The sequence below is a fragment of the Pecten maximus genome, chromosome 7 (genome assembly GCF_902652985.1).
Source record: "Pecten maximus chromosome 7, xPecMax1.1, whole genome shotgun sequence".
In the NCBI taxonomy this organism is placed as follows: Eukaryota; Metazoa; Mollusca; class Bivalvia; order Pectinida; family Pectinidae; genus Pecten; species Pecten maximus.
Window position 1 is genome coordinate 44,688,830 of NC_047021.1, and position 13,439 is coordinate 44,702,268.

The window sequence follows — 13,439 nt, forward strand, 5'->3', positions numbered from 1 at the left end:
CCTGTCATCGCAAAATCATTTTATTTCATAATCCGAATCAATCCAGATTGGTATATTACTAACACCTTAGAAGATTTGAACCAAAACGCCAACGTTTTACAGTATACTAGTTTCGGGATAAGTATCTCGTGGCGTAAGGAAATGTATATTGTGTATGTAGTTCTCATTTTTCTATATGTGCTTGTACAATTATTCAAGATTCGCGGAACACATCAAATAGATATAGTTATAGAAATCCTGAAACAGTGCCTCCGGGATTCGCGTAAAAGGCGGATACATTTAGCATTCCAGACGATATATAAAGCATGTCATTCGGTCGTCAACGCGAGTACCGTGCTAGGCCGAGTGTTTGCTCTGGTTTATTTTGTACTATTTCTTCCTTTTGTTATTTTTAGCTTCGTCTTTTATCTTTTGCCGACGGTTAATCTGACGTGTTCCGTTCCGATCTATCTCTTCACGTTTGTGTACTGTCCAACAAGTGTGGATGTCTTTCGAGTAGTAGATGCGCACGTGCGATTGCAAAATACCTCTCAGATGGGTTAGGGCTTAATCCTATCTTTCTAAATCAACCTGACGGAGAAGATGACGATGACGATGACAGAGGCAAATTTTGTTCAGTAGCCGACACATTCATCATACTCATTCTGGTCTGTTCACTTCCCGTGTTAATCTTCGTAGTGCTGGATTGTATGTCATTCTATATAGATATATTTATCTACGTCCTGATTGGTCTACTCCTCAATGCGTCACTTACAACTACATACGTGATCGTTTCGCTCATGCTGGTCTTTTATATCCGCGATTTATTTCAAGGTGTGACAAATCGCTACATTAAGTTCAATAATACCATCATTACAGAAGCGATGAAGAAAACAAAAGGAGACATTCTTAGAGTATCTCTGCTCAATGAAAATCTTCAGAAGAATACAGCATTTCAGTTAGTGGACGAGGCACCTTTGGGATCAACCGATGTACAAGTCTCACAGCATGTCGACTTCAAACTATCCTTCGAGAGAGGAGTGTTGCTGTGGAGAACAAAACGGTTACTATTCTTTCTTGATAGAAGAGACACGCCTTACATACCAAGGAAGTTTTTCAGAAAAACGTCAGTCATGGACTGTTTGGGAACTCCTGGACCTCTTGAAGAGAACCTCCGGACTGTTCTCATCAACATTTGGCAGATTTTCCTCTTCATGTTTTTCATCATATTAGTTGCTTTGGCATTCAGTGAGGAGACGGGAACTCCAGGCACAAATCAGACACTCACAGTGATCGCTGGGGGGTTGGTCCCCTGGTTACTGAGGACAGTGTTGAAAGCTCCCGATATTGAGGGCGTTGATGTGGAAAATCTCCATTTCCGCGAAGTTTTCAACAATGTTATTAGAAAGTATGAGGAAGTGTGGACTGTCGCAGACATTGAAATAGCAAGCGTGGAAGTATCTACCAAACAAACTCTTAAAGAAGAGAAACGAAATAACCCGCATGCGAGTTACGTGACTTCCGAAAATGTTACATCTGGCTCTACAATTCAGGATATCAGCACTGAAACTATGGGAACAACGTCCAGTGGAAGTAAATCGCTAATAGAAAGCACACTCGAACGTGAAGCCGCATCACCAACATCGCACGACCCACAAACATTCGAAGACGACCATTTAGTTATTCTGGTAAAGAAGAAATCCGCCAGATCAGACGTAGTTTAGTCACAAAGTAGAGGAACTTTAACATCGAGATTCGCATTTCTTAAAAACATTTTCGAAAGCCTATTGTAAATTATTTTTAACATTTTTGTCTATCTTATCTAACACTATAAACATTGTATGACCAAAGTTACTAATAGTAAAACGAGTTTTTTTTTTCTTATCTTTTAACCCACAATATCATAGGTATGTCCCAAAACACAAAAATACGCATTGTACATATTAGCTGGAAAGTTAATTTTATCTCCCCTCTCCCCCTTTATTATAAAATTATACATATATATATGTGTGTGTATATAAAATACGTTTTTGCCTTGTTTTATTTCGAATGAATACTGAAGTCGACATTTCAATAGTATTCATTCTGTATGTCTTTAGTTCTCTCGTTGTTTCCTCATTCATTAATTCATGTCATCCAAGAAAGTATGACAACTTGTTTTGCATTTATTCATCTATTCATTCATGCATTCATGCATTCATCCATCCATCCATTTATCCATCCATCCATTTATCCATTCATTCATTCATTCATTCATTTATTCATTCATCCATTCATTTATTCATTCATTCATTCATTCATTTGTATCACTCGGCTTTATGGCAACATTTACATTCGGGTATTTTTCATTCTTTTATGTTTTTTCTTCTAAAATCCTTCATTTTGAAGGTCAATCATCGGGGAAATGATATTCCTGCACTAGCTCACTTCATGCCGTAAGAGTTGATTTATTGTGAGACCCACTGCCGGGTCTGGAGTGTTTTCTCCTTTGTCTTCTGTCCAGGGGACATTTGAGATTTGAGAGCGCAAGAATAAGGCCCATTACATGTTGATCGTAAACGGCGACTAAACTGGTCCCCTGAAGAATCTGGGATTTTCTTCCGTGCTTTCTATCTAGGAGGAATTGAAGAGGCCAAAATAGATATTTTGTCCACATTGCACCACTTAGGATATTATTCTTTCTCCCTCCTCCCACACTATTCTTTCTCCCTCCTCCCACACTATTCTTTCCGTGCTTTGCTTTCTCTCTCTTTGTTCACGTATGACCCTGGCTAATGCGAGGACGTTATAACCCTAAAAAACAAACATGAAAGTTTCTCTTTTATCCTATTATATGCTGTGAATTCAATGATGTATTTGCGTTTGTAATATAAAATGGATATATTCAGCATTGGTCGTTGTCATTACTTTCTACAGAATAAAAGTCGTTTTCCGCTAATCGTCTGAGCTTAAAATACAAGTAAAATATCACGTGATTTATGGTGATTCCCACGATGGACACGATTAGAATTTCTTCGTGATGCCATTACGTTATCCACTTTGAATCTAAAAGATAACAAGAGGCCCATGGGGCCTGTATCGCTCACCTGGTTGGATTAGACCAAATGTCAAAATAATGTTCATATTCTATTTGTTTTATTTGTAAATCCCTAACAATGCTATATATGGTTATAGTGTGAGAATCCGAACTGCTTTAAAGATTAATGAAGTCCAGACTCTCTAAGGTCTGAAAGACCTCAAGAATTGTTTTGAGAACATGCATGCATTTATCACTTTATGACTAGTAGCGATTTAAAGGAATTACCTCGATTTCCCCTATTGGGCCCCACCCTTTTGGCCCCTCGGGGTCAGAGTCACCAATTATACAAAATCTGTTCCCCTTCCCCCAAGGATGTTTCTGACCAAATTGGGTTCAAATCCATTCATAACTTTATAACAGGTAGCGACTTAAAGGAATTACCTCTATTTCCCCAATTGGGCCCCACCCCTTTGGCCCCTTTGGGGTCAGAGTCACCATTTATGCAAAATCTGTTCCCCTTCCCCCAAGGATGTTTCTGAACAAATTGGGTTCAAATCCATTCATAACTTTATGACTAGTAGCGATTTAAAGGAATTACCTCTATTTCCCCTATTGGGCCCCGCCCCTTTGGCCCCTTTGGGGTCAGAGTCACCATTTATGCAAAATCTGTTCCCCTTCCCCCAAGGATGTCTCTGACCAAATTGGGTTCAAATCCATTGATAACTTAATAACAAGTAGCAATTTAAAGGAATTTCCTCTATTTCCATTATTGGGCCCCGCCCCTTTGGCCCCTCGGGGGTCAGAGTCACCATTTATGCAAAATCTGTTCCCCTTCTGCCAAGGATGTTTCTGTCCAAATTGGGTTCAAATCCATTCATAACTTTATGACTAGTAGCGATTTAAAGGATTACCTCTATTTCCCCTACTGGGCCCCACCCCTTTGGCCCATCGGGGGTCAGAGTCACTATTTATGCAAAATCTGTTCCCCTTTCCCCAAGGATGTTTCTGACCAAATTGGGTTCAAATCCATCCATAACTTAATGACTAGTAGCGATTTAAAGGAATTACCTCGATTTCCCCTATTGGGCCCCGCCCCTTTGGGGTCAGAGCCACCATTTATGCAAAATCTGTTCCCCTTCCCCCGAGGATGTTTCTGACTAAATTGGGTTCAAATCCATTCATAACTTTATGACAAGTAGCGATTTAAAGGAATTACCTCTATTTCCCCTATTTGGCCCCGCCCCTTTGGCTCCTCCAGGGTCAGAGCCACCATTTATGCAAAATCTGTTCCCCTTCCCCCAAGGATGTCTCTGACCAAATTGGGTCCAAATCCATTCATAACTTTATGACAAGTAGAGATTTAAAGGAATTACCTCTATTTCCCCTATTGGGCCCCGCCCTTTTGGCCCCTTTGGGGCCAGAGCCACCATTTATGCAAAATCTGTTCCCCTTCCCCCAAGGGTGTTTCTGACCAAATTGGGTTCAAATCCATTCATAACTTTATGACTAGTAGCGATTTAAAGGAATTGCCTCTATTTCCCCTATTGGGCCCGCCCCTCCGGCCCCTGGGGGGTCAGAGCCACCATTTATGCAAATTCTGATCCCCTTCTGCCAAGGATGTTTCTGACCAAATTTGGTAAAAATCCAATAAGAACTTTTTGACTAGTAGCGATTTGAAGCAAATGTTGACGGACGGACGACGGACGGACGACGACGGACGGACGGACGACGGACGCCGCACCATGACATAAGCTCACCGGACCTTCGGTCCAGGTGAGCTAAAAATAGAAGCTTGATCAAACGTTTAGATGATATTAATAACGTAAAGTACATCAGTATGTTGCAAAGGTTACAAATTCTATTTTCCCTGGGAATGTTGTTCCATCTACCGTATTCAACTGGTAATTTGATATTACATGTTCGAAGTTTACAAAAGAGAAGCGTTAATGGAGGGAGATTTAGTAGATATTTCTCTAATATTAAATCTATATAAATTCTATAATTGGTCCCTTTCGGGGAATTTTTCCAAATAAATATATGAACATATTTTTGAGTGTATGAAAAACAGTGTTTTTCAACCATTGCGTACCAGAAAATTCATGATTTTCAAAAAAATATAATGAATTACATTCGTCAAAGAAAAAATTTGATGTAGTTTGAACATGAGGTTATATAATTTCTATATACTAGTATATTACAGTTTGTCACTCAGTTTGATATTAGCGGATTGTATCATTTTGGCCCAGAGTCCAACCATACGCACTTTTATGTATACATTTTTCGGCATAGCCGTATAATATTCTTTTGGCCCCGGATATGACGCGACAGGTGGCGTTACTGGTCAAGATGAAGTATGTGATTGGTCAGTGTAGCGGTAAGTGCAAAATGCAGATATGCAGTTAAAAACGAAGCAAAGTTAAGTGAATGCAAGCTGAATAAGTGGGTGTATCTTTTCATATGACATATTAATAAAGTATATTCCTGATTCAAATGCAGTCTTATTATGAAATGATTCAAACTGATATAGTTTTGTTATATGTGGCTGTGCTGATACGCATTATTTCGTTGATTTATTTCACCAGCAGTTTAACATTATAACCACCAGCATTAAAACTATGCCGTTTATCGTGTTTAAAGATATTTCTTGTTATGTCTTCACTGAATGGAAATCTCCCCAACTGATTTTCTGTAAGTTAGGTATGGATGTTTTCAACTGAAGAATGTGCTTACAAAATTTTAGATGTAGGCGTTCTAAAAGTTTAATGGCGTAAAACCCTCAAGTTATAACTTTATCAAAAACATTTAATTTACAGTCAGTAGAGAGATTGTGATTTCTGCATTTTGATATAGCACCATGCATGGCTTTAAGACCATTTTCATATAATTGCTTGGTATTTAAAAGGGTAAACCCTTACGGGGTCAAATAATCCACAAGATGCTTGAAACCTTTTTTACAATTTCTATATCATTACCATTATAGGTGGAACGTATATTTTGAGACACCATCCCTCTACCGAAAACCATTACCTTAGTTTTATCAATGGCACTATAAATTTTAATCAATGTGAAATATATTTTGTTGCGTTTGTAAATTCTTTACAGAATCTTACATACATATTTAGGTAATTTGTGACTCGGTTTCCAGTTTTCCTCACCTTAGATAGGCCTTTACAATCACGTGATACCGAAAAATGTTCCAAACCATCAGAGACTTGTATATCATGTACATATATACGTCTCTGAAACCATATAAAAAGTTGGATGCTTGAAACCTTTTTTACAATTTCTATATCATTACCATTATAGGTGGAACGTATATTTTGAGACACCATCCCTCTACCGAAAACCATTACCTTAGTTTTATCAATGGCACTATAAATTTTAATCAATGTGAAATATATTTTGTTGCGTTTGTAAATTCTTCACAGAATCTGCTAATAAATTAGTATGATCGGCATATATCATATTGAATACATACATATTTAGGTAATTTGTGACTCGGTTTCCAGTTTTCCTCACCTTAGATAGGCCTTTACAATCACGTGATACCGAAAAATGTTCCAAACCATCAGAGACTTGTATATCATGTACATATATACGTCTCTGAAACCATATAAAAAGTTGGATAACAAAAATGGGGATAAATTTCCCCATGCCTAATATAACCCTGGAATTACAATAAAATTATTAGAAACTGAGCCACTTTTAATTAATTTGGCCTTAATTCCGTTGTACAAGTTAATATTATTACTTTGAAACATTTCCCATAGGCCTAATTTAATATTTGTTCCACAGTCACTGTCGAATGCTTCCTCAAATTCGACGAAAGCACACGATTTTTAAACTGTTTAGAAAGTTCAATTCAAGAATAAATTGAAATTATTGTATCAATAGTAAAATGTTACTTTCGAAACCGAGCTTGGTTTTGAAGTATTCGTGAAGCGATATCCGAATTACGTTAACGGAAAATGCCGAAGATTCCCGATAATTTCTACTTTCAATTTGATCGCTCCGCTTCCGGTTTTGGTAACATAACGTAAAGAGACCAAGAGACGCGGTGCTTTTATCTGAGTGAGAATGAGCTTTCTCCTCCCGTCACTCAATTCTAAAAAGGATATCGATGATGTCATCCGAAATACAGCAGATAAAATTGTGGTTCTTCGCTTTGGCCGGCAGTATGACGTAACTTGCCTTCAGTTAGACCAAATAGTAAGAACTAGTAATCGATCCATGCACAGGCGTTTGAAGTTCTGACTGTAAACTGAGATATAATACCATATAAAAAATAAGGGTATTTACTATAAAAAAAATCTCAGTTTACAGTCAGAACTTCAAACGCCTGTGGTCCATGAATTTTGCTTTTACTGCAAAACGTATAGCTAGTCGACAGGGGCATGTTTAGTCTTATTAAAAACAGCCAGAAATACCTATTTATATATAAGACTAGACATGCCCCTGTGGCTAGTCGCTGTGCTGATGATCTACATGTTCCTATGCTGTCTTATGACCTCCTCCTAATACCTCATAGAATTATACATATGCCTGTCAAGTGTGTTCTGAAAAGTGATCATTACTAAAATATCTCCATTGCTGTGAAGTTCTGTTTGCTTATATAATACATGTGTAATAGGAGTGAAGAGTAGTACATTCGTATGTACGTGTGCCTTCACTGGGGATCGAACCAGCGACCTTCGGCTTACTGGTCCGCTGCTCTACCGACTGAGCTAAAGGGAAATTCCCCCTAGCATGAAGGTAGAGCTTAAGGCGACCATATCACTATGTACAATTAAAACCTACCATGCATGTATGTCCCTTTAGACTAGTGGTAAGATGATTGTCTTGGGAGCAAGAGGGAGCTAGTTTGAGTCCCAGAACAGGCAGGGTAGTTTTCATTACTCCTATTACTGTCTTCTGCATAAACACTCATAGGACAGGTAGCATGTGGCTTTGATCTGAATATATATACCCTGTCCATTCTAGGGCAGGGGTTGACACTAACAGTAGCCCGGCAGCCCTGTGCTGCCTGAAATCTGATTGGGCTGCCAGAATATCCAGACCAGCAGCCCTGTGGGCTGCCAACATTTTCAGCCAAATGTATAATGTCCATCTAAAGTTTTCTTTATTTACTTCATTAATTTATTATCAAAACTTTTTTGTATAAAACCTGTTGGTGTAATATCTAATATCTTTTATGCTCAGAATGAACTAGACAGCAGGAAACTACATCTAAAATTATTTTTTTTCCCTCAGAGTTAGGGTTAGGGGCTGTAGGGACCTGCCCCAAAATCCCCCAGGAGGGGCTTCACAATTGGCAGCCCGGGCTGCCTCATTTCAAAACCTGGCAGCCCTGCGGTCTGTCACAGCGATTAAGTTAGTGTCAACCCCTGTAGGGTTCGAACCAGTGACGTCTAACTCTAGAGGCAAACATCCAATCACTAGACTAAAGGGAAATTCCCGCTAGCCTGAGCTAGTGAGGTGAAATTGGACTCTGTACTTTTACACTACTCCCTCTTTCACACAAAGTCTTCATCCCAAAAGACAACCACAAAAAAACAGGTACTTTAGCTCCATGCGAGAAGGGAAAAATGAAAAATTCCCTGCTTGCGCTGGGGCTTGAATTAGTAACCTCTCGCTCACAAGGCAACCATTAGGTTAAATGGAAACTCTCCTGGTGCGAAGGTGACTATTACTATCAAAACCTCCTACTAGTCTAATGCTAGGATGTGAGTGGAGGCTAGTTTGAGGCCCGGTGTGGACAGGGTGTTTTCATTGTTCCTTCCTAATACATTTTTACAGCACATTCGAAACCATGTTTTTTTTATTATGGATGACCATCTTTAGACGTGCACCATGTGTGTCACTTTTATCTCAAATTTCCTCTGGGCCTAAAATCACACATTAGACATTTTGATGGACAGATTTCTGGTGGGCCCACACAACAGTCAATCAAAATCTCTATTGTCTGGTGGGCCCACACTACATCTCTGTAAAGCAAAGTATCTAATGTCTGGTGTTGGGGCAAGCTAGTGTCGCTATGATCAATAAAAAAATTGTAAATATCAATTTCTATAGATCTGCTAAAAATTGTCTTCTTTTATCATAAATTAATTAAATTGAGTTGACAAAAACGTGATCTACTCAAGTACTCAAAGGGTGAAACTTCTTACAATCTTAAAAATTGGTTACCTTTAATCATGTAACAGAGCACATGATAATTTATTTCAATGTCTCCATTAAAGACTGAACCCGGAATCTCTGGCTATAGGGTTACGTGCGGCTGATCAAGCTGAAGAAATTAAACGTCTCTCTATCCTAGCAGTATATATTGCAGCTAGTATTTACCATGATCATACTAGTCAATTATGAATTGTATTTGACCTGGATGTGTTGATTTTGAGGGTTGCACATGTGACATGATTTTGACCTCAATTGACTCTCAATTGTAACAAGTGAATAATACACCTCATTTATTTTAATTTCCTCAGCTTGAGAAGAGTTCCGCTGATTTGGGTAACATGGCGGTGATATATACCGTGGAAGTTGATGAGGTACCAGTGTACAGACGATATTTTGACATCACCCTCATCCCATCCACCATCTTCTTCTTCAACTCTCAGCACATCAAAGTCGACTGGGAGTAAGTATAAAGTGTTAATATGTTTATATTTGATTGAAAGTAAGTTTTTTTTGTTTTCTTTTTCTTTTTGTATTTTCAGTTCTTCATTATTTACAAGGGACTGAGAATACAATACAAATGTTAATGAAACATTACCTCATATACAAATTCACACACTTTCTGGACTGGGTACCCACTAACTCGCAATACATTACAATTGATAACACACCAATTGTCACTCCATAATACACACATACAAATCCACACACATACAAACATACACACATACAGATCTACACACATACAAACATACACACATACAAATCTACACACATACAAACCTACACACATACAAACCTACACACATACAAACCTACACACATACAAATCTACACATATTCAAATCCACACATACAAACCTACACACATACAAACCTACACACATACAAATATACACACATACAAATCTACACATATACAAATCCACACATACAAATCTACACACATACAAATCTACACATATACAAATCCACACACATACAAACATACACATATACAAATATACACATATACAAATCTACACATATACAAACCTACACACATACAAATCTACAGGCATACAAATCTACACATATACAAATCCACACATACAAATCCACACCCATACAAATCCACACACATACAAATCTACACACATATAAATACACATACATACAAATACACACATACAAATCCACACACATACAAATCTACACACATACAAATCCACACTTACAAATGCACAATTACAAATCCACACCCATACAAATCCACACACATACAAATCTACACATATATAAATACACATACATACAAATACACACATACAAATCCACACACATATAAATCTACACACTTACAAATGCACACTTACACATTCTGGCCTGGGAACCCACTAACTCACAATACATTACAATCCATAGCACATTCATTGAGTGTCACTCAGTCACACAAACAGATACAACACAATTCCACAACCATACATACACACATACAAATCCATACACACATACAAATCCATACACACATACAAATCCATACACACACATATGGTGTATTATAAAGTAATATCATTACACTTAATCTAATTGATGGATACAGGGAATTGTTTAAAAAGGGGAGATAACTACTCCAATATCAAATAGAGTAGGTTAATAACTCTTTAATAAGGATATGATAACTCTTAAGAATAAGTATTGCATTGCTGTTACATAGAATGGCTGTTTATAAATTTCTCACTACATTACTTTGTCTATGTGCCAATGTGTTCTACTTTTTGATGCCAGATGGTGCAAAAACACAATTTTAGAAATTACCCAGTTTTCGAGAAATAAGAAACTTAAGTCAGAAATGACCTTGATGATCTTGAATGAAGGTCATCCATAACAACTTACTTTGTAGTCCATTATCTTAGCATACTACAGACCCAATAACATGTGTCTATGCCTCTTGGTTCTCGAGGAGATTAATTTAACTTTTGTTTACCTAAATTACCCTTGTGACCTTGAATAAAGGTCAATGTCATTCATTTAAACAAACATGTGAGACCTTTATACTAGTACGCTAGACCCAACATGGGGTTCGTGGGCCTCTTAGCTATTCAGAATTAGTATTTATAGATTTTAGCCTATTTGACCCCTCTGCTCCTAAATCCCTGTTATGGCCTCGCCCCTCTGCTCCTAAATCTTTAAAATGGTCTTGCCCCTCTTCCTATAGGGCAAAACCATTTGTTTTACAAAATTTAGTCCCTTTCACATAAAATCTGGTTGATTTAATCTGTATGGAAAAAGTTTATATTTCATAAAAGTAGAACACTAGTAATGTTTGAATAGCTTGTCATTATGTATCATTTCAGGACGGCTGATCACACCAAATTCATTGGAAGTTTCAAGACCAAGCAAGATTTCCTTGATGTTGTGGAGGTGATATATCGGGGAGTGATGAAAGGGAAAGTCATGATCCGTAGTCCCTTAGACCCTCGCTCAGTTCCCAAGTATGAACTCATCTACAAGGACATATGAGAGAATACATGTTCATGTATTTGAGCAAAAGTCTCCAGTAAAAATCGGACTGGTACATATCCGACATCTGAGCCAGTTCCAAGTACCTCAAGGGACAATTACACCGACGAAAATTAAACTCTGGGTGTTGTTGGTGAAGTATATTTGACATTTGAGTCACCTCAAGTGTCTCATCCAACATCTGAGCTAGTTCAATTACCTCAAGGAAAATTAACGTGACATTTAAACTGATGTCATCGTTTAATTACATCTACGACATTTGAGGTGACATGGAGTGTATCTTCCGACATTTGAGCTAGTTCAATTACCTCAAGGAAAATTAACATGACATTTAAACTGATGTCATCGGTTTATGACATCTACAACATTTCAAGTGTCTCATCCGAAATCTGAGCGAGTTCAAATACCATAAAGGAAAATGTCAATACCTAAAAGATTTGAACTCTGGTACCGGTGTCTCAAGTAAATAACATTAAAGGGTTTAGGACACATAGGGTATTTTTCCATTTTCTGTTAGCCCGACCCCATAAATGTTGGCTGACACAGGTTTTACCTCGCCTTACAATGCTGTTTATCTATTTTAGGCCAGTAGGGGGATATTGCTGCTGGCTGAAAAATTTTAATGAGCTAGGTGGTCACGTGGTCCAACGCGTCATCTGGTTCACCTCACCAGTATCACTAGGCTAAAATCTGCCTTGTTATATGCATTTATAGAGGGAAACTTCAAAGAGCCCCATATTATTTTGTAAACATTGAAAGCAATGACAGTGAATGTCCTGATTTTATCATCTTACATGTTTAGATTTTCTTTCCACACCTCATGTCTGTAACTGTATAATCAAAATAGTAGACTAGCGGACAATATCATAACCTTGGTAATTTACTAATATCACATGTCATCTTTAAAAAAAAAATATTTTAAAAACTCAAACAATGGAATATACACTATATAGGTCTACTCAGAGATGTAAATATCACATATGTGATATATACATCTCTGGTCTACTATACAGTGAGGTGACAAAATGATCTCACTTGTGCAGTCTTTTTACGGTGATTAATTTTCCTAGCCTTGTTAACCATTTTATTTTTGGCATAAAAATATCCATTTCTTAATTTTGCAAGATAAAGATTTGATAAAAATGCAGTAGTTTGAAATACAGTTGTCTCATCCTGATACAATTTAATTAGATAGTACGTAATCACAGAACTGATTTTTTTTATCTAAGACGATACACAGGTTGTTTGTACAGTGAACTTTGAGGATTTCCTTTGTACATATTAAATCAAGAATTTTTACATATTGGTTGAAATTAAAGCGTCCAGATAATTAGCTCACCTGGACCGAAGGTCCGGTGAGCTTATGTCATGGCGCAGCGTCCGTCGTCCGTCCGTCCGTCCGTCCGTCGTCCGTCAACATTTGCTTCAAATCGCTACTAGTCAAAAAGTTCTTATTGGATTTTGACCAAATTCGGCCAGAAACATCCTTGGCAGAAGGGGAACAGATTTTGCATAAATGGTGACTCTGACCCCCGAAGGGCCAAAGGGGCGGGGCCCAATAGGGGAAATAGAGGTAATTCCTTTAAATCGCTACTTGTCATGAAATTATGAATGGATTTGAACCCAATTTGGTCAGAAACATCCTTGGTGGAAGGGGAACAGATTGTGCATAAATGGTGACTCTGACCCCCGAGGGGCCAAAAGGGCGGGGCCCAATAGGTGAAATAGAGGTAATTCCTTTGAATCGCTACTAGTCATAAAGTTA

General features: G+C 37.9%; 1 protein-coding gene across 1 annotated transcript; it reads left to right on the plus strand.

Annotated features, from left to right (window-relative positions):
• Positions 1–7,011: 7,011 nt before the first annotated feature.
• Positions 7,012–13,000, plus strand: LOC117330957 (thioredoxin-like protein 4B). Its single transcript, XM_033889537.1, has 3 exons — positions 7,012–7,207; positions 9,484–9,635; positions 11,509–13,000. Exons 1-3 carry the CDS (start codon positions 7,076–7,078, stop codon positions 11,672–11,674), a joined length of 450 nt encoding a protein of 149 aa, XP_033745428.1. The 5' UTR covers positions 7,012–7,075; the 3' UTR covers positions 11,675–13,000.
• Positions 13,001–13,439: the final 439 nt, after the last annotated feature.